We start from the raw sequence: 19,489 nt of genomic DNA on the forward strand, positions 1-19,489 counted from the left end.
ATGTCATGCATTGCCTTCATCTTTGTACCTCCTGAAGATAGTCTTCAATTTACCTTCATCTTTCCCTGTCAGGACAACCACTCTGCCTTAAATATGAGCCAATACTGAAAAGCACTACATAACCACTAGCTATCACAAGGTAAAGGAGATGAAATCAACAAAATGAAATAGCATGCTCCCAAAGAACAACCACCACTATCCAAAAACCCCAAGACATTATGAAAGGTATTCTTCAAAAGAAAAAAAAAAGTTTTAGAGCTCAAACAAATTAGAGGAAAGAAGTCAATACAGTTCTTAGAAAAGTCTGCCCCTGTTTACTCATATCCATTAAGTCGATGGAAAATAATGATAAGAAATAGTTCAACATGTTCTATTAAATTTCCTTCTTCTCTATGCTTGCTAATTCAACACAAATTCTTTCCACTCCAGTTTGTCTCAGAAAACTAACAAAATTACAAGTTTCCTTGGGGGAAGAGAGGGGAAGGAAGAAACAGGGTTGCTGAAGTATTGCAAGAAAGGATGCCAGGAAACAAAAAGCACACACTGCAGATACACAACAGATTTCCAAGAAAAGTGCAATTCTTGCACCATGGTTGCTAGTGAAGAGAGAGTTAATGGGGCACTTCAAGACCTAAAGACTTAGTGTGTGGCTTACAAGATCACAGTTTTTCAGGTTTGTACCCAAATTTATTTTTAGCTTCTCATGCACTAACCAAAATGTGTAGCACTTCATTTTTAAGCAAATATACAGGCATATTCTTGGTATAAAAGGAATGTAAAACATTCTCTCCTTAGGTCATATTTAGGGCAAGATTTGAGCTAGCAGGTTGCTATTATCTGGTCAACTATAATATTTGCTCAATGGGACCTTCAGAATTCTTGGAAAATTTCTTTTAACTTTGGAAGCCTGATTTTAAAGACTAAATAAAGTACTGCTTTTGTTAATTTAATTCAAGAGAACAATGTGGCAGGGTTCACCTTTTTGAAGGGTGCTCCATTTAAAGGCAAACAGTAAGAAGCAGAAAAGCTGTTCTAAATCTTTACTTAATCGCTAAGAACCAAGAGCAACTGACAGCTGGATCAAGAGTGCTGACCAACTATTCTCATTTTTTCTTTTTTTTTGCCTCCCTTTTCTGACAATGTCGAGAACAGCAGGCATTCCGAGCTTGAACTGCACATTTTGAAGAAAACACAGACAAGAGTTTGACAGTCAAGAAAGAGTAAAACTTCATTTTCTAAGGTGGTGAATGCTGGGAACAAGCACAACAGATGGCAAAAACAGCTAGAGATGCAGCAAAAAGTATGGGTGCACTTTAGACCCTATTGTTTATAGGCTTCATAGTCCTCAAGCTTTATGGTTATACTGTTTCTAAAGGACGCTGATGTGCAAATACGGATCAAGAAGTCTCTCATTTTTTTAAATTAGGTTTGATTCAGACCAAATGAATAGGAGTTGAAACCCATCCAACATGTTTTTTTATATGCTACAGTCAGCTGTCCTGCTTTCAGGGGTTGTTCCAGAGAAGAACAAGCACTAGGAGACCTGTTACAAGGTAGATGCATCGGTAATTTCAACCCAGCGTCAACATCTAGAGCTTAGAAAACTCTGCTTTCCTCTGACCTGCACTGGGACCGAAGCACACTGACAAGGCAGAGAGGGAGCCTCCTCTTATTACTAGTCTGCGCTACAGTAATCAGTTCCACAAAGAGAAAGAGAACTTCACAGAAGTCTTACTGAGCATAATAACCATGGAGCTGACTCAAGAGTGTGACTCTTCTGTGATGAATTAGTCACTACAAGAGCTGGCAAGTTCATTGTACTTTAATTGCTGTCACTGCAACAGTAGGGTTAATACCTGGCATGACAGCTGATCTGTCTTTGAAAGTCTATGATTATTCTCTCAGAACCAACAAAGAAAGGTGTTTTTGTTAGAATTACAGAGTTTTAGCATGTCTTCCTATCTGTCAGTTATCTTCTCATACACAGGTGTACCAATCTGCACCATTATGATTTGGTTTCTTTTCTACATATCCTCTTTGCATTGTGTTAATGCAGAGAGTTATAACTCAGGAATTCTGGTCATGAAGCTCAGCTCTGTAAAGAAAATAATTGTAAGAATCAGCATTCAGTAAGGAAGATTTTTCAGGCCCCAGAACCAGTATGCAACAACTGTAAACTTTCAAGTCAGTTTTGAACCAGGGACCTTCAATAATGTTCCTCCAACCCCCCATAACAGTAATACCGCAACAGCTTTTATTTCAAACTGTATGCTCAGCATTTGCCTTCTCAATCACAGACTTGTTTTACACCTGTGTTAATGCAGAAACCTTTCCTCACCTTTAACGTGGCAGCCAAGCTGGCCATGTGTTCATTCAGAGTGCTCTCCGACTCCTTGTAAGTCAGGCAGGTGAACTGATACTCCTCTGGATCAAAGGCATCTGCTCCCTGCTGCTCCACGTCGTTAGCTACCCCATCATAATAATCCTCAATATCCCCAGGATCCTCATCCTCTTCCTCCTCCTCGCAATTAGGGTCATAATCCTCTTCATTGCTGTCAGAGCCCTGGCTGTTCATGTCCACGGACATCTTAATGCCCTGTCAAACTGCAGACCAGGAAAACAATTGCAGCTTCTTTTTCTCCTCCAAACTTTATCGTTCTTTTGATTTCATCTGAGCTCTGTCTCCTAAGGGGGGAAAAACAATTTTTTCTGTTGCCTAAGAAATTGTAAGAGAGGCCACATCAACATCATACAGGCAGTCAAACAGCCAGGAATGGCCCAGCTAAAGAAGATTCTGCTGTGCAGGTCCCTGGTTTGGATTCACTGCAACTTTTGCACCTGTAAAGCCAAGGCTAATCTTACAGGTGAGGTCTAAAACCTCAGAGATTGGCTTATTACATTGCATCCTAGCCCCCAGTGCGGGTCCCGAGACTTTTGGCATTTGGAAAGTGGCTGCATAACCTTCACTACAGATATTTTCAGAGCTACAACTAAATTTATGACATTAAGCTTTTACCAACAGCCTGAAGTGCTGCAGAAAAGCATCATATCCATTTTACCAACAGGAAAAAACACAAACCCCTTAACTATGACCACAGTAGCTAGAAAGGCAACCTGTGATACCCTGTACAAGTCCGTATTGCTTCAGAACTGCAGCCATTAAGTGGGACTTCAGAAAATAAGACAAGCAAACAGATACCTCACACCCAATTTAAGAGTCTTCAATACCATCTCAAAAGAAATTATGAAATTAGCTAATCCCTTTAAGTAGGTTCTACTGGATGTGATGTGGCCTGGGCCTTACATCTGAGGGGGAAATAAAATTAATTCTCTCATTTTATTACCTTCTCAACATACACTTATTACCTTCTGAATGTAGAAATTTATGTTCAAGTGTTGACAGCTGCTATTCAAGAAGAATAAGAACAGCCAACTTTTTTTTTTTATTCTCACTGGTATTGGAAGATTCACATTATCTATTTATTTATCTGAACTACAAACCTTCTGCTTGTGTAACTAAACCACAGGGATTTGGGTTCTAAGAGGTTCAGCAGTAGAGCACATATCAACCTTGAATTATGGTCAGCTCATATTTAATCACAAATTTCCATTTAACCAAACTTAGTTTCAAGAAAGAATATATTAAATACAAAAGACTTAAAACAATGCTGCAACCAAATTTTACATATAAAAATACATATATGAAGTCAAGCTATATTTTTCCACAAGCAGTATGTATTGGGTTTCTTACACACATTTGCATTTTGCATTACTACACTGTTAGCTCTGTTACTCAAATACATTCCCACAGTCTCACAATTTGTAGCTGCTCAGGAAACCATAATCAAGCTTTGAGAATCCTGACTTCAGAGCACAGGAAATGTCAAACAAATTTTCACTATTTTTCCTCAACTCATTGTTTTCTGTTTCCAGTAACCTGACCAGGCAGCCCAGAATAACAAGGAAGAGATGCGACATACAATTAATTTGAGGGGCTGCAGTGGTTTCAGCAGATACAAACCTCCAGGGCAAGAGGATGAAGGCTAGCAGCTAATTTTATTATCCCCTGAATTCTGGTCTCCATTCCTTTCATCTGCCTCTTGATTCCTTAGCCATCCACAACATAAGTAGCACACAAATATTTTATAGCACTGCTTCCCATAGAACTTCAGTGGAGCAGAGGCACCGTCTCTCCATACTGGAAGAAGACAGATGTGAAATCTGATTTGACAGATACAAGGCAAACCTATATTGTCCCTCCCTCTACCCTGCTTAGAGTTAATGATTCAGTTCTGGGCTTAATCTGTATTGACACTGACCTCTTGCATAAAAGCCGTAATGGATCTTTACCTGTTAAACATTATGTTAAAGGAAAAACTTATTTGAGAATCTAAAGCCACTGTGAGATATCAATAGCCCAGTGTGCAACAGCTTCATTGAGCCAACCTCAGAGCATCACAAAGCCTGAGCCATTTTCACCAGTCAGGAAACTCCTCAAACTCCCTCAGATCATCCCATGCCCTAGAGACAGGAAAAAAACCCCAAAACATTGGGTCCATTTGCTATCTCAACACATAGTGAGTCCCATCCAAGCAATGAGATGTTTTTAGATATCTAAGCAGAATAATGGGCCTACCCAATAGCTCAGCAGTTACATACCAGTTGCTGGGGAGGAAGCTCAGACGAGTGCAGAGCCATTTCTCTGTGCCACTAACACACTTATTTGAACAGAGGAACTGTTTACACGGGCAAATGGGATATATCAAGCAGAAAACAGTCTGCAGTCTGGACAACTTTTGTGACTCCTATCACAACATTCTCAGAAAGAGCTCACTTCCAGCATAACTGAATGTCACACGGACATGCGTGAAAAGAGAGGAAGGCTAAGGCACAAGCTCTGTGGACAAAGCAAAGCAGGGTACTAGGAAAACAAGGAACAGAACTCGCCTCACATAACACTCGGCCTAAGGCCCTCATTCATGACCAAACCACAAGCTCTCTGAGTACAAACTAAGACAAGACACAGCTAATACTTGATAGCACTAGTTTTTAAGACAATAAAGATGTTAAGCTCAAAAAAGAGGGTCAAAAAAGCAAAGAGTATTTAGATTAAATAATTACCATAATCCTCAAAATCCGATTAGAAAGTTTTAAACCATATTTAGATCACTTTCCTACCCAAGGGAGGATGAGGTCCTTCTTTACCACTTTCATCCAAGATACTCCCTCATCTTCACTAACACCAATACAATTTAATCCCCTCTCTTCCTCTAGCCTCCTTGCAGGAGCTTGTAAACACACTCACCCCACGCTCTGCCGCATATCAGATCCAACAGAGATGCCCTTTTGCTGACTCCTGCTTTGCAACACAATTCTTAACAAGGTCTCTTGAAACAAAAGGCCTTCCAATATGCCACCATCAGTCTCTCCCTCTGGCCTCACCACCGTTAGACACAGTAAATTACGTTATCCCACCTCGTACCTTGTCCTACTACATCATTCTTTTCTGATTTCTTGCCCTCTGCATCTACCTCTGTGGGATTTCTCTAGTAAGTACTTTGTAGGATACTCCTACTTCTTCTGTTGGTATTTCACAGCCATTTGAGGCGCCTTTTTCTTCTCTCACCTCTTTACTGATAATTCTGAAATACAGAAAGCCTAAGTCAAGTCTGCCTCCTGAACTACTTAAACTTTAAATGGGCTGACTCTCTCTCTTTTCTCTGAAGCCATCTACAACCCCAACTCCATGTCAACTATCAATGTTAATTGCACCTTTGTCTATGTTACTCAAACCTGTAATCCATGGACCATCCCCAATGGCTTCTTCACGCATGCAGCTTGCATATCTTGCCATTTCCTTCTCCACTGAGTTTTTTGACAGGATTTTTTCATCCCAGTAGTGAGAAACTAGAACATCCCCCACCCTTTTCACCACAGATGACTCTGCAGAGACCTGCAGCCATATCACCCTCCCCGCCCCAAACCTGCACGCTCTCTTCCCACTTCCCAGTCTTTGTTCATACTATCGTGATTGCCTTGTCCTTCCCAACTCATCTAATCCATTTCATTCCTATCCTGTATAATCTATCACCACTTTTAACAAGTTATTTTACGTATACCTACACAAGCCTGCCTTCCACGGTATCTCTGCCCTTGGGCAGAAAGGCACCCAGTTCATTTCAATTACCTCAGGTCCATTTCTTTTGGAATCCCTGCAAGACTAAATCCTGTACTTGTCCCACACGGCCAGAACACTGCATTCTTGTAAGAGGAAAGCCCAGGAACACTGGGGGAAAGAAGGGAGCTGTGGAGGAAGAGCCCGAACGGTGGCAGGGCGAGGAGGGAGCCCCAGCACAGCCCACTCGCAGCCCGTGCCGAGTGCCGGCCCGAGAGCTCACGGCCTGCGGCTTCTCCCCGGAGCAGCCCGACCCCCGCCCCGGCTCCGGGGCGGAGCGCTGCCGGGCGCTAAACTGCACCGAAGTCGCAGAGAAGCGGCACCGCGTCCCTCACGCCGGACTCGTCCCGCCCCAGGACCCGCCGCGCCGCCCGGGACCCCGCCGCCTGCCCGCTGAGGGACGCTGGCCCGGCAGGCGGCGGCGGCGCTCGCCGGGCACCCCCAGCTCCCCGCCACCGCGGGACGACGCGGCACAGGCCGCCCCACCAGGAGCCCCACCGCCACCTCCCTCCCCCCGCACTTACCGGGCGCCGCGGAGCGCGGCCGGGCGGGGGAGGCAGGGAGCGGCGCCCCGGGCTCCTCCTGCCGGGCCGCCACTGCCTGCACGCCGGAAGCACCGGCCTCCGCGCGGCGTCACTTCCGTCGGGCGGGGCCGGAGCCGCCGCCGGGCCGGACTGGACCACTGCGCTGGGCCGGGGGGGGGGGGGACAACCGAACCACTGCGGCGGGCGGGCGGAGGTGGTCGCGGTCGGGCCGGCGGCGCGGGGCCGCCCAAGGTGCCGGCTCAGCACCCTCGGGAGACGCTGGCGGGCCGCCTCGGCCGGTGCCACCGCTCGAAGACAGAGCCCGCCGCCCCCGCACCGCCGCGGGCAAAGGGCCGCCGCTATCCCGGCCTGCCCCGCGCTCACCTCCCCCAGTATCCCGGCGTGCCGCGCGGCCCGGCACTGGGGTAAAGGTCGCGGAACGGAGGGGGCGGCACTGGCTCGGCGGGGACGCAGCGGCCCGGACCCGGTCTTCACCCGCCGCTGCCGCCATGGCGGAGCAGCCGCAGCCCATCAGCCCCGTGAAGAACTTCTTCGCTGGCGGCTTCGGCGGCGTCTGTCTGGTGTTCGTCGGGCACCCGCTGGACACCATCAAGGTGAGGCCGCCGCGTACGACGGGGAGGCGGCCGGGACCCGGTGCTCTGCGGTCCGGGGCAGCCGGGGGACGGGGACTACGCTTCCCGGCGGGCACTGCGCGGGGAACGGCAACGCTTCCCGGGGAGGGGGAAGACTACAGGTCCCGGCGTGCACCGCGGGGGGGGAGGCGGGGCTTGGCGTCCCGGCGTGCCTCGCGGGGCAGGCCGTCCGCGCGGCGGGGCGCCCCCTGCCGGCCGTCGGGTCCCGTCAGTCAGCGGCCGGTTTGTGGTAAAAACGAGAAAAATCGGGTCGGTGTTCCCGGCGCTGGAAGGAGTTGAGAGCCCGAGCTACTCCCGCGAGCCCCGTGCTGCGGCGGGGGCCCCCCCCGCCCCTTCCGGGGAGGCCGGGAGTGAGCCGGGGGGCGTGTGTGTGTAATACGTGAGGGTCCAGAAGGAGAGTACTCCCGCTCACCGAGTGTGTGAGGAACTGAGCAGTGGGACGGCATTAGTTCTCGGGTGTTGAGGTGGGGTTGCTATCCTGACGTCATCCCAGCAATTAGTTAAATACGTTAACGTTCGATCCCTTCTCTTCTGCAAAGGGCCAAAATGATGTTAAGCTCTCTACCAATATCATAAAGTGCGGTCGCAAAACTTACTCCGTAATAGTCGTACAGAGATGTTCTCTGAATCAAAGTTTAGACAGTAATATTTAACAAAATAACGTTTTCCTGTCCCGTCTTACTAGGTCAGACTGCAAACCCAGCCTAAGCCACAGCCTGGTCAGCCTCCGCTCTATTCTGGGACCTTTGACTGCTTCAGAAAGACTCTTGTTGGAGAGGTACTGTGTTGGCATGTCATCTGCGATGCCTGCCAAAAACATCAGTTGTTCCTGTTCATCGCAGGAATGGAATTGTGTGGGAATGTTGCCCCTCGGAGACTATACGATTCTTGGGTTATCAGTTGAATTGATTCTAATTAAAATTCTTAAGCAGATTACAAAACTTGGGGAGTACTTAGCATCCACATGTGCCAGGTGCATGTGTCTCTGTTTTGTTAAGAAATGCTTTTGGTTCAAAATAGCATGATATTAATATCTGAAGTTATAGACTGGAGTGAATGTTGGCAGTTGTTTGCTGGCTTTGTTGTTGTAGTCGGTGGAATCTTGCTGTCTTTGGTATTTGGAGTTGTCTCTGGAAATCCTAAAATAGGCAATGACTTTTGTTGATACGAGCAGTACTTTTACTTTCTTCTATAATGTGTTATGCCATCTATGAGAAGGCAGAGGAGCATTAATGAATAGATTTTTTTCTTTTCTTTTTGAGAACAGAGGGTCAATTATAGTAGTTTTGTTCAATCTTCTTCAGAAGGTGGACAGTGGTTTTCACTCCTGAATCAGCCATACCATATGATTGAACTATAGTCTATTTTGTTTTTAGAAAGGTACACAGCCTTGGTTTAAAGACTTTAAGTGGCATAGAATCCAGTTTTCTGCTTCGTAAGTTTTCCCAGCAGCTATTTACCATTTGGAAACAATGGCTGTAAGGCCCAACTGTTTGTTTACTAGTCTGAAGTACCACTGGATCTTGTTAGGTAACTCCCTGTGAAATGAAAGATCTGCCTCATATCTGAAATCTACTTTCATTATGGTATTAACAGGTTGTTATATAACCAAAGGAAATCTTGCTTCCCTAGTCTCTCCCACAAAGCGCTGAAACACTTCACTGGCTCTGAATCCCTTGCGGTTTTTAACACCCCTGCTGAAGCACGGACGTCAGAGCTGAACCATAATAATAGCCTTGTGATGTGAAGTTCAAAAGTAATGCTGCCTCTCTACTCCTACTCAATACTCATCAGTTTCTATAAGGAAAACTATTAAACCTCTCTGCCAAGGCCTTTTGTTTCCCACTGCTCATGGGAAGGTTGAGCAGGCGTATCTGATCTTTGTCAGCCAGATACAATTTCATTACAGTCAGTTGTGCCTGTAAGTGTACAGACACATACTGAGATACGCTGATTTATTTGGTGGGGAGAGGAGGGGCAGATGGACCAGCAAATATTTAATTTGTGCATCTAGCCTTTATCTAGAAAGATAACTCTCCTTTTTATTAGAAAAAGCTCAGTTCAAAGGCAAGATAAATGAAATAAATGCTACTGCTGGGGTCTGCATTAGAATTTTTCCATGTGTGTAGTCTGAAGGGAAACATCAGGAACTTGAAGTTATATGGTGAAAACGTTTTGACTTAGGGAAGGAAAGAAGAAATAATTTGCTCTTGAATTTGTTCCAAACTAACTTCGTGTGGGGAGTGAAGTAGTTCACGTTAGTCTCCCTGGCTCTTCCTTTGTCTAAAGAGTGAATTCAATTCAGCCTTCTCGGGCTTAGTGTCAGGATTTTACACTACTGTATTTGATGACTTATTAATAAAGCACATGTGCATTTTTATATGTATCTGAGAGAAGACTTGTCATAACCTTTTAGGACTACTGTTCAGGTGGCTTTTAACTTCCTCATACTTGAGAGGTAAGTACAGGATGAACAGTTTTGGAACAGAAGGGTGTAAGTGGTGCCAGTGTTCTCCAGGAAGGATAGCTTTCCTCTGCAACAGACCCTGAGCCTCATCTAAACATGCATAATTGCAAATGAATGATAGACCCTGTTATTCCTCTGATTAATTTGACTGTCTGACTGATACTGTCTTGTATTGTAGCCTTTTGATTCTCAATAAGTTGAAATATGTGCAAAGTCTATGTAAAACCAAGTAATTCTTGTGATAACGTTTCTTGCAGGGAGTCCGAGGCTTATATAGAGGAATGGCAGCTCCTATTATCGGAGTGACACCCATGTTTGCTGTGTGCTTCTTTGGATTTGGCTTGGGAAAAAGACTCCAACAGAGGAAACCTGATGACGTTTTGACGTGAGTTTTTAAGTTAATCAGACAGTTGGGAAAGGCACCCTAAGGCTCTTGCATCCTGCTGTATTGTCGCACATTGAGTTGTGGTGTAAATTTGTCTCTTCTCCTAGGTTATAAATATAGTTCTAAAAAATAAAACACTCGTGTGTTTTAATGCTTCTGGAAGCGTGGGACTGAAAGCACAGGCTAAAAACAGACAGCATGTGGGCAGGTGCTATGCAATTCCCTTTCTACGCAAGAAAGAGCCATTAAGGAACAATTCTGTTTTAGATGAGTACAGTGCAAATTATATAATGATTGCCTGCCAACAGTCTCGCTATTAACAGAAACTATAGGAGAAATAAATTCATGGTCAAGCAGTCTTGACAACATTCATGGTCCTGATTCTCTTTTCTGTTAGCTGTGACTCTTCCTGTGTCCTTACATTAGGATATAATAATAGCCATAGAACTTTTTTATTATTAATTTCTGAAAAGAGGTCTTTATGAGCAGCCCTCCTTTCAGGCATGTCTAACCTTCTGGAAGAGATGGGAAGCTAAGAAAACTTTGTGTGGCTTTCTACAAGCTAACTTATGCATGAAGAAAGCCCCCCACCCGTAAAGTACTCCCTTAACTTCTTTGCTGAGTTGTGATTTATTGATCTACAGGAACAGAACTGTAGCTTAGGAACATTTTATTCTATTATTTGTGCAATACGTGGGAGCTCTGTCAGAAAGCAGCAGTCCATTGTGTTGAGCCAGCTGTGGTGGGGTGGGGAGGTGTGGTTTCTGTTGGAGCCTTGCCTGTGCAGGGACCTCCCAGGTGGTGTGAGTGCACCTGGCTGTACAGCAGTAGCCACTGCTGTGACATGGGGTGAGCTTTCTCTGCTTCGGTTGCTCAGAGGGAGACAGTGCTGAGATGCTGACGCACTGCTAGCTTACCCTGCGGTTTACCACAGTAGTGTCCTCATGCAGACAAAGCTGAAGGGTAAGACCAAGGGAACAATAAGGGGTGGTGAATACAAGGAAACAAATGGGCTGTGGGCTTATTTCCAGCAGCCTTATCATCTCAGTGGCTTGTGTTTTATACACATCATACCAAAGGGAAGTGTTAAGGAGCACGCTAGAGCAGGGTAACGTAGTTTTTTGAGTCTTTATGCAGAACTCCTCCCAAGCAGAGCAGCGGGAGAGAAAGAATGAAGGTCAGCAAATAGGTGGTGGAACTGTCATTGTGTCCAGCTGTGCTGTACCTTAGGTGCAGACTTTACACAGTAAGATACAGTGTGCATGGGATGTGAGGCCCCAAAAGAAAGCTCAGACTCTTAGCACCATGGTTATGGATCCAGAGGCAGGCAGGATGGCAGTGGTTCCCCGTGCTGATTTTTAAGGGAAGTTTTGGAAGGAAGGAGATGGAGAGAAACTTGGGGAGCCTGTTCTATCTTTTCTGGGGATGAATAATCCCAAAGTGAGTTAGAAAACTGAAAGCTTAGTTTGAGCAGGAGGTGCATGTGGAGTGGTGAGGGAGGTCTGAATGGTCTGGAAGATTTAATGAGAATTTAAGAGTAATGACAGGTGTCAGAATTGGAAAACCTGAATAGAACGCCATCCCTCGGGCAAGTGGAGAGAAGTGGGAGGTGTGAAATTTAATTAAATTGAGATATTAGGTCGTCTTACTAGAGAACGTAGCAGGATGTTGGATGTAAAAATAAAATTGGCTGGAGAAACACAGTCTGTTAAAGGGATTTCTGTCATGGAGGCTTTGCCACATGAAAGCGGGTGCAGAATGTGTGGGATGATGGCAGGTTGGTAGAACAGACTCGACGATAGCAGAGGCTGAAGGAGTGAGGGACCGAGAGGTTAAAGAAAGAAGGCTTCTGGCTGCACAAACAGGAATATGCGTGGAAGCTGGGGTCACTGAGAAAAGTGTGGGAGACTGGAGGAGGAAGAGACTATTGAGTATAAAAATCAATGGGGAATGCTGTAGCAAAAAATGCAAGTACAAGGAATATTAGCAAATGCAGTGGATGTGAAAAGCTGAGTTATGGTTGCTGTGGGAACCAGGGCTTTGAATCCTAGAGATCTTAAATGCTTAGCTCTAATTACACATTGATGAGGCACTTATGTGCTGATCAAAAGCAGTGGATGCATTTCCAGTTCTACTGCTAGCCTTGTGCGGAGCAGGGTAATCTGGTGATACAGGGGTCTTTCTGCCCTTTGTTTCCTATGTACTGTGTTGTGTTAGGGTCTCTTCTGTTTCCTCGGGGCAGATATCCTCAGCTGTTTGCTGCTGGCATGTTGTCGGGAGTGTTCACAACAGTAATCATGGCTCCAGGAGAGAGAATCAAGTGCCTTTTGCAGGTAAGGCATTGGATGGTGGTGATGGCAATTTAATTTTAGGGGTCTTTTTTTTTTCCATACCAGGAACTTCTTTGGTTAGCGTAATTACTCTGTTCTGTTTTTTGACAGGACTAAGACAACTGTCGTTTAACGCAGCTGTGTCACGAAGAAGCATTATACAAACTGACCATGACAGTATAAGTACATAGGGCATTCATTGCTCTATTCATTTTACAGAGCACAAGCCTTATACTATGTGGCATTATATGAGGCATCGGTGGATGCCTCAGTCCACTTCAAAGTATGGAAAAGTCCAGTTTTTCAGAATGAAACTTTTTCTAAAAAAATGCAAACCTACTAGATCATAAGGACTCTTTCTAGTGTAAAGATTTTCTGTTACCTTGACAGGTTCCCAATACATAACTAAGGAATGCATTTCAAAATAACATGAAATAGTTTTCTAATGTTTGGGTGACTGTTAGCTCTACACCTCCTCCAAGGTTTTTAAAGTATTGTTGGAAAATATAAACCTGAATAAATTAAAATACCATCTTTAGCAGAGACGGGAAGCTTTGCTTATTTCAGGCAATGTTGAACTCCGTTAATATGGTGATGGGTGGTCACATGTTAGTTCTGACAGACATGACATTATCATGGAAGATTTTATATACAAATTGTTTGAATTTTGCTAAACTATTTGAAGGCTACTTTTTGTCAGTGCTAGTGTAGAATTACCTAACTGACTTCAGTTTTTTCACACTTACACTGGGATAAAATAAGGGACAATCTAGCCACTGCATGGAACAGTAAACCTATCCTCAGCTTGAATGGGAGAGTGCTGTTTGAGGAAGTGACACAGAGGTTTCATATGCAAGAGTGCCTGTGGAACGAGTTTGTGCTACTTTCTTTCTGGTAACATGCACGTGGCTTTCTAACTATTAGCTGAATGATTGTTCACCAGCCAGAAACCTTCACTTTAATCCTTCAGATCCAGGCAGCTACAGGTGAAACTAAATACAGTGGCTCTTTGGACTGTGCAAAACAGCTGTACCGCGAGGCTGGGATTCGTGGCGTATACAAGGGGACAGTGCTCACCCTCATGAGAGGTAACTGATGGAGACATTCTGATACTTCTTCTACGTGGGGTACTTTAAGATAAGAAGCCTGACATAGTATCATGGATCTTGCTGTCCCTTTAGCCAATTGGAGATGCTGTGTCACCCTTTTTTTGCAGTCTGCAGGGCTACTCTAATGCCTCAAAGGGACTGAGAAATAAACATGAGATTGTCAGTGAGTGAGGAAGAGATTAGATGACAAGATCAGAGAGCTATAGGAAGTGATTAAGATCTGAGAAGCCAAGAAGAATAAGATACTTCAGGATGGGAGCAGGGAGAAAATAAAAATACAGAAGTGGGTTTTTTTTTGTTTTTTTTTTTCTTCCTTGGGAGAAGGATTGTGACTGTTGCTGTATAATGCTGACTGCTTTAAAAGACGTGATTGTAGTAGTTATGCTTTCTACCTGCTTGAGTGTGGGTTATTTTGGACTGGGATGTCATGACCCCTCTCACAGTAACAACAAAAACAAAGTAATTTTGCCAGACACTGAATCCTTTACGTGTTTTGGTACTTTCTTCTTTGAAAAGCGTTAGATCGTTCTGTGTACTGGGTTGGTGTTTTCCAAGGATAAGCTGAAATTTCTGTATTTTGATATCTCAATTTAGGAATTAGTTCTGTCCTCTGCTTCTCATAGAAGCATAGCAGCTAGCAATGTAGCTCTGGCAGTGTCCCTAGCCAGAGGCTGGTTCTCCAGTTTAGGCATGAGCTAAGAATGGGCTGCGGGAGTACCTTAAAAAAAACCCAAGCAAACCCATCAACTGAAAAAAACCCACCCACCCCAAAATAGAATTATTAGAGCAAATAGTGTGCAAAACTCTTGAAGTTCCTGAACTGCTCTGATCTGCTGTGCAGCAATTAAGAAAGCTTAGAGCTGTCTCATCATTAGCTTAACGGCCAGCAGGCAGGTTACAGTCCGATTTGAAAGGCTGCTGACAGAAGTGCTCAAGAACAGATATTTTCCCAATTCTTGCCTTTAGCACCTGCTGTTCCTGGGAAAGTTGAGGCTCTTCTGTCTAGAGCAACAGAAGATTTTATTTTGTTTGTAGAGGAAGTTCAGAAAAGGAATCTGGATGTACTTAGTGGTGTTGCTGACCTGGCATGTGGCTGCTGTGCCTCTAGGCTTCATTTTGTTTCCCACTACTCACAGTCTTTGTTGTTTACCCACTAGATGTCCCAGCCAGTGGAATGTACTTCATGACGTACGAATGGCTGAAGAACATTCTGACACCTGAGGGAAAGAGGTTAGTAAAATCTCACAATCATCACTTTCTGGAATTCCCAGACACTGCTGATTAATCTCCTCAGTTACAAAGAGATTAAGAGCAGTATCACTGAAACAAATTTAAAAAAAACCAAAGTGGCTTGTCTTGTGAGTTGAGCTGTTTTGGTCTGGGGTTAACTGACAATTAAAATAGTATTCTGAGTTTTTCTCTGATTCTAGCCTTGGATTTTAGAAGCCAAGAAAGGAATACTTAAAGTAGGTCTCTTCACTTTCACACCTGTGTGTGCACAGAGCTGGGAGTTTTTGTTGTTGGGGTTTTGGGTTTGTTTTTATTTTGGTTTTTTTTCATTTGTTTGTGGTTTTTTTTCCGCCAGAGCATCTGTGTGTGTGTGCTGCTGAATGAAAAGGTTTGAACCTTTAGGGTAGAGTTAGTACGTTTTGCCCACAGGGTACTGATTCTTGGAAATCTTGCTCAGATACTGCACTCTATCTGTACTGCAGCATTGTGCTGCCTTGTGGCTGTCAGCCAGGCTGCCTCTTTGGCTGTCACCTTAGTCAAAGCAGATGAGTTTTTACTACTTTTTTTTTTTTTTTTTTTTTACTTTTTTTCTTTTTCCTCAATCCTGCCACAGTGTGAGTGACCTCAGTGCGCCTAGGATCCTCTTTGCTGGGGGCCTGGCTGGGATCTTCAACTGGGCAGTTGCCATTCCACCAGACGTGCTGAAATCCCGTTTCCAGACTGGTGAGTTGCATCCCAGCTTATCACAGCCACACTCAGTGCAGTCCTCCTGGGAATGGGCTGGGCAGTGATAGCAGATGCACTGCTTGAGACAAATACATGAAAAACCCAAGTGTGTTCCTAGCTTTTTAGTTGGTTTCCTCACAAATTTTTGGCAAATCAGGCTGCACTTCTCTGTTTCTGCCTCCCTGCTAATATAATGATCCCAATTTGAGATACCTGTTTTGAAACCTAAGCATAGAAGTCATAATAATAGAGCTGTTTGTCATGGCTATTTTACTACAGATGTAATTCTTTGAGAGATTTTGTTATTTCGCTTCAGACATAGTTGTATAAATTGTAGCCTGTGCTAACTGAAATTCATAGGAACTAGGCATGCCTTGCTGAGAGCATTGTTTTTAGAATAGCAGCTCTGCTCTTAAGTATCTGTGGCCTAATTATAGCGAGGATGGCCCCAGGCCTTGCACTTCAGTGAAGTTTGACACGTTTTTCATTGGTTTCTCTGGCAGTCCTAGTCAAGGCATACTTTTGTTAAGGATCCCCATAGTCTCTGTCTGTGGACTTACCTCTCCGCTAGATGGTAACCATTTTTCTTGAGTCATGGATCATGATAATCTAGTGCGGGAAACTTCTTTTCTTTTACTCTGAATAATGGCTACTGTGGTTTTTTGATATCATACCAAGGGCTGAGTGTGAAATACATTACAGATTTGCATCCTTGTTCCACTGAGCCAATCCCCAATGCTGCTGTATAGATGATGTGGGTTAATGGTGGTTCTGTTTAACTGGGTTGGTTTGTGGAGTACTTGTTCAGAGGGCTGGCAGAGGCAGTACTTTCCAGAGAAGTGTCAGGAGAAGGGAGAACTTGTTCTTTGAGTAGAATAATGTTTTTAAAACACCTCAGCAAATCTGTGTAACATCAGCATTAAAATAGCCTGTGCTTTGCACTTGAAGTCTGTTGCTGTTCTTGGCTGGAGCATGTGATAAGATCACTTTCTGTTTCTTATAAACCAGCTTCATTAATTTTTATATCTGACCTTCCTATCTCCTAATTGCAGCTTTTGGGAGAGCTATGATCAGCAGTGCAAGTAACAGCTCAGACTTCCAACCCTGACAAAAGTTATTCTCCTTCTCCCTGCCCCCCAATGACTTGATGATGTAAATTCTTTGTGGTGATGGTGAGCACCTACCTTCTGTTTCCTGAGTCTTTAGTAAGGTGTCTTTTTTATTTGCTTTTGACTGAAATAGATAATTTTCCCAAGCACATGTTGTCACAATGTAGCTTAATCAACGCTTGGATTCTGGTGTCACCTAGATGGTATAGCAATATGAACCTGTTGAAAATCCATATTACATGTTATATCTGCCACATCCTTCAGCACTTGTGACTGCCCCACATCTTAGCTAATGTGTTTTGTGTCCCTTTCAGCTCCTCCAGGAAAATACCCAAATGGCTTTAGAGATGTGCTGAGAGAACTTATCAGAGAGGAAGGCGTTGCATCTCTGTACAAGGGCTTCACAGCTGTAATGATCAGGGCATTCCCTGCTAACGCGGTAAGTAGATTGCAATTCCGGATGGGTTTTGGGGACCTGGCTGCTCACAGTGAATGTTTGCAGTGTGTAGAGGAGATGGCTGGCTGCTTACTGTTGTACCATTTCAGTGACATTCTTGTCACTGCAAGTACTTTTGGTTGTTGGTGTCCAGGTTCTAAAAATGTACCTTAATCTAGGAGGAACACCAAGTAAACCTTCCTTCGAAGCTTTGCATGAAAGTCCTTTGTTGACTTTCTCTGATAGTCTTTCTCTATTGATTGTACATCCATCAGTGGAAGACAGAAATGTGTGGATAAGTTTGGACTGGCTAACAGAGTAGAAGTTCTACCTTTTGGCAGAAGGGAGGGATATATTAGAATTATTGCCTCCTGTCCAAGACTTTTTTTTTTTTTTTTTTTTTTTGTTCTCTTCCTCCTTCCACATCAGCCACATCAGGTGTTTATAGTGCTGCATTTAAAAAACTTTTTTTGGAATAGGTTTTTAGAATCCTTACTTGTTCTGTATGTTCTCTCTTTTCCAGGCATGTTTTCTTGGTTTTGAAGTTGCTATGAAGTTTCTTAACTGGATTGCACCAGGTCTATGAAGACTAGGAAGTCTTTGGAAATTAAAGAGGAGAAGGAAGAGAGTGCAAGTCTGCCTCAAAGGAATAAATGAATGATCACTTGAAGTTTCAGGAATGATTGCTTGCCTAATACCTTTTTGCCTTCTTCACGTTCTTTAGGTGGTGCTATGTGCCGTTCAGAAAGTAGCTCTGAAACAGAGTTGATGAAGAGTTGAGTTAGAGGTGATACACCCGTCTTCTGAGCCAATGTACCACAGCAGTATTGCTGCTAACAGACAGCTGTCACTATTACACACACTACCTTAAGTACTTCCTCATGGAAGAAGGGGACACTTTTTAAAATGTAATTCTTTATTTACTGAAGAAACATGTAGCTATTAATGCTGGAAAACTTCCTTAAAATAATTGTTTGGCAGTCTGTACTTAACTCTCAGGGCATAAGGTAGCAGCTGCACATACTAGTATCTACAAGCAATGTCAGATAGCATTTTCATCTCCTGTATGTTTTTAGTTGTGGCTATTTCTATGTTGACAGTGGTTTTAACCTTATACGCATGTAATGCAGTGAACACACAACTAAGCAGGGGAGGCCAGAGCTACACTTCAGTGGGCTGAGGGGTATTACAGATTCTATATCAGATCTCACATGCTGATCTTTTCTGTGGAACTAGGAGGGAAAATGAATTATGCTTAATGTTTGTAGTAAGCTTTACTGAGGCAGCCAGTGGGGAAAGGTGTTTGATCAACCTGAACTTTTCTCTGAAATCCCTTTCTGTACCGCTGAAGATAGCCCAAATGTGATTTCAAACGTACAGCACGGTTCATAGCAACCCACGATATATTTGATTCATCAAATGTTGTGTCCTGGGATTCAATTCCTGACAATGACCTGAGAGAGTTTAACAGCACTTCAAAGAACTCAATTTCTCAGAGAGGAGGAGGATACATGAAGGGGACGCTGGCTCTGCAGTCTTGTCTAACATTATTCTTGCTCCTGTTCCTTGGTTTGCTCTTAATGTTCTTAAACATAATCACATTTTCATTGAGAAATGACTAATGCTAAGAAGCAAAAAGCAACTTTAATTTCTTTTGGGTTTGATGCAGTGTTATTGGAACTCAATAAAGCTAGCTGCTGCTTGGCTAGAATGTGTGCTTTGGTTCATTTACTTTTTGCATGGCCATGCATGGTTAGTTTTGCAAAAGTTTCCAGTTCTTACTTCTGAGATGTGACTGGGAAATAAGTTGTGCGGTGCTGTCTTTAATTGTTAACCCCTTGCCTTTTAGCTTTTGGATTTCTGACACGAGCCATGGAAATGAGTGTTCGCACTTCACATGTTTGTCATACAAGTCCTGTTAGGTGCTGTGTTGCGGATGCAACTTTCTAACTATAAAGCCAGACACTAAATAACACATCTTGCTGTGGAAAGTATTTTGTTTTCCAGGGAGATGCCTGGACACAGGTATAGCGGTGCTTAGGGAAAGCATCTGTCCTGATGGTCCACAGGAAAGGAGGCTGAGAGTTTTTCTGGTGTGGTCTGGTGGCCTGTACCATAAGGCCAGAGTCTTTACCTTGCCTTTCTGCAGGAAGGGTCAGCCCTGAAAACTTTCCATCCAGTGCTGTTGCAGAAACCTTAAATCCCACTTTCCTTCCCAATTCTTTGGAAGGACCAGAAGGGAACCTGCCTTCCCTAGAATCAACCTCTTGTGTTTTACAGGGTGGGGGTGTGAAACGGACAGGGTAGCCCCTGGCACGGGAGAATCTCAGTCGCTTGGAGCTGGA

The 19,489-nt window shown here is 44.0% G+C and overlaps 2 protein-coding genes across 6 annotated transcripts in view; one reads left to right on the top strand and one right to left on the bottom strand.

Moving 5' to 3' along the window:
- Positions 1–6,800, bottom strand: part of ARIH2 (ariadne RBR E3 ubiquitin protein ligase 2) — a 31,658-nt gene extending 24,858 nt beyond the window's left edge. The window contains exons 1-3 of one of the 4 annotated variants that reach the window (XM_049826474.1): positions 6,700–6,769; positions 6,188–6,286; positions 2,339–2,685 (exon numbers count right to left, since the gene is read on the bottom strand). In XM_049826474.1, coding sequence (XP_049682431.1) covers positions 2,339–2,587 — 249 coding nt within the window. In that variant the 5' untranslated portion in view covers positions 2,588–2,685; positions 6,188–6,286; positions 6,700–6,769. Of the gene's footprint in view, positions 1–1,856; positions 2,089–2,338; positions 2,686–6,187; positions 6,287–6,699 lie in introns of those variants that run through there. The other 3 variants (XM_049826475.1, XM_049826477.1, XM_049826476.1) reach the window with 3 other exon arrangements.
- A 127-nt stretch (positions 6,801–6,927) lies between these two features.
- On the top strand, positions 6,928–19,121 carry SLC25A20 (solute carrier family 25 member 20). 2 transcript variants are annotated; one of them, XR_007509286.1, is made up of 9 exons: positions 6,928–7,313; positions 8,038–8,130; positions 10,077–10,204; positions 12,447–12,537; positions 13,505–13,622; positions 14,801–14,873; positions 15,487–15,596; positions 16,652–16,771; positions 17,023–17,148. XR_007509286.1 is itself a non-coding variant. In XM_049826484.1 (9 exons), exons 1-9 carry the CDS (start codon positions 7,209–7,211, stop codon positions 17,728–17,730), a joined length of 906 nt encoding a protein of 301 aa, XP_049682441.1. In that variant the 5' UTR covers positions 6,934–7,208; the 3' UTR covers positions 17,731–19,121. The 2 variants fall into 2 exon arrangements, 1 of the variants encoding a protein (XP_049682441.1); XM_049826484.1 differs by lacking the exon at positions 16,652–16,771 and adding an exon at positions 17,668–19,121 and having other exon boundaries at positions 6,934–7,313; positions 17,023–17,147.
- Positions 19,122–19,489: the final 368 nt, after the last annotated feature.

Source organism: Accipiter gentilis, chromosome 23, assembly GCF_929443795.1.
Source record: "Accipiter gentilis chromosome 23, bAccGen1.1, whole genome shotgun sequence".
In the NCBI taxonomy this organism is placed as follows: Eukaryota; Metazoa; Chordata; class Aves; order Accipitriformes; family Accipitridae; genus Astur; species Astur gentilis.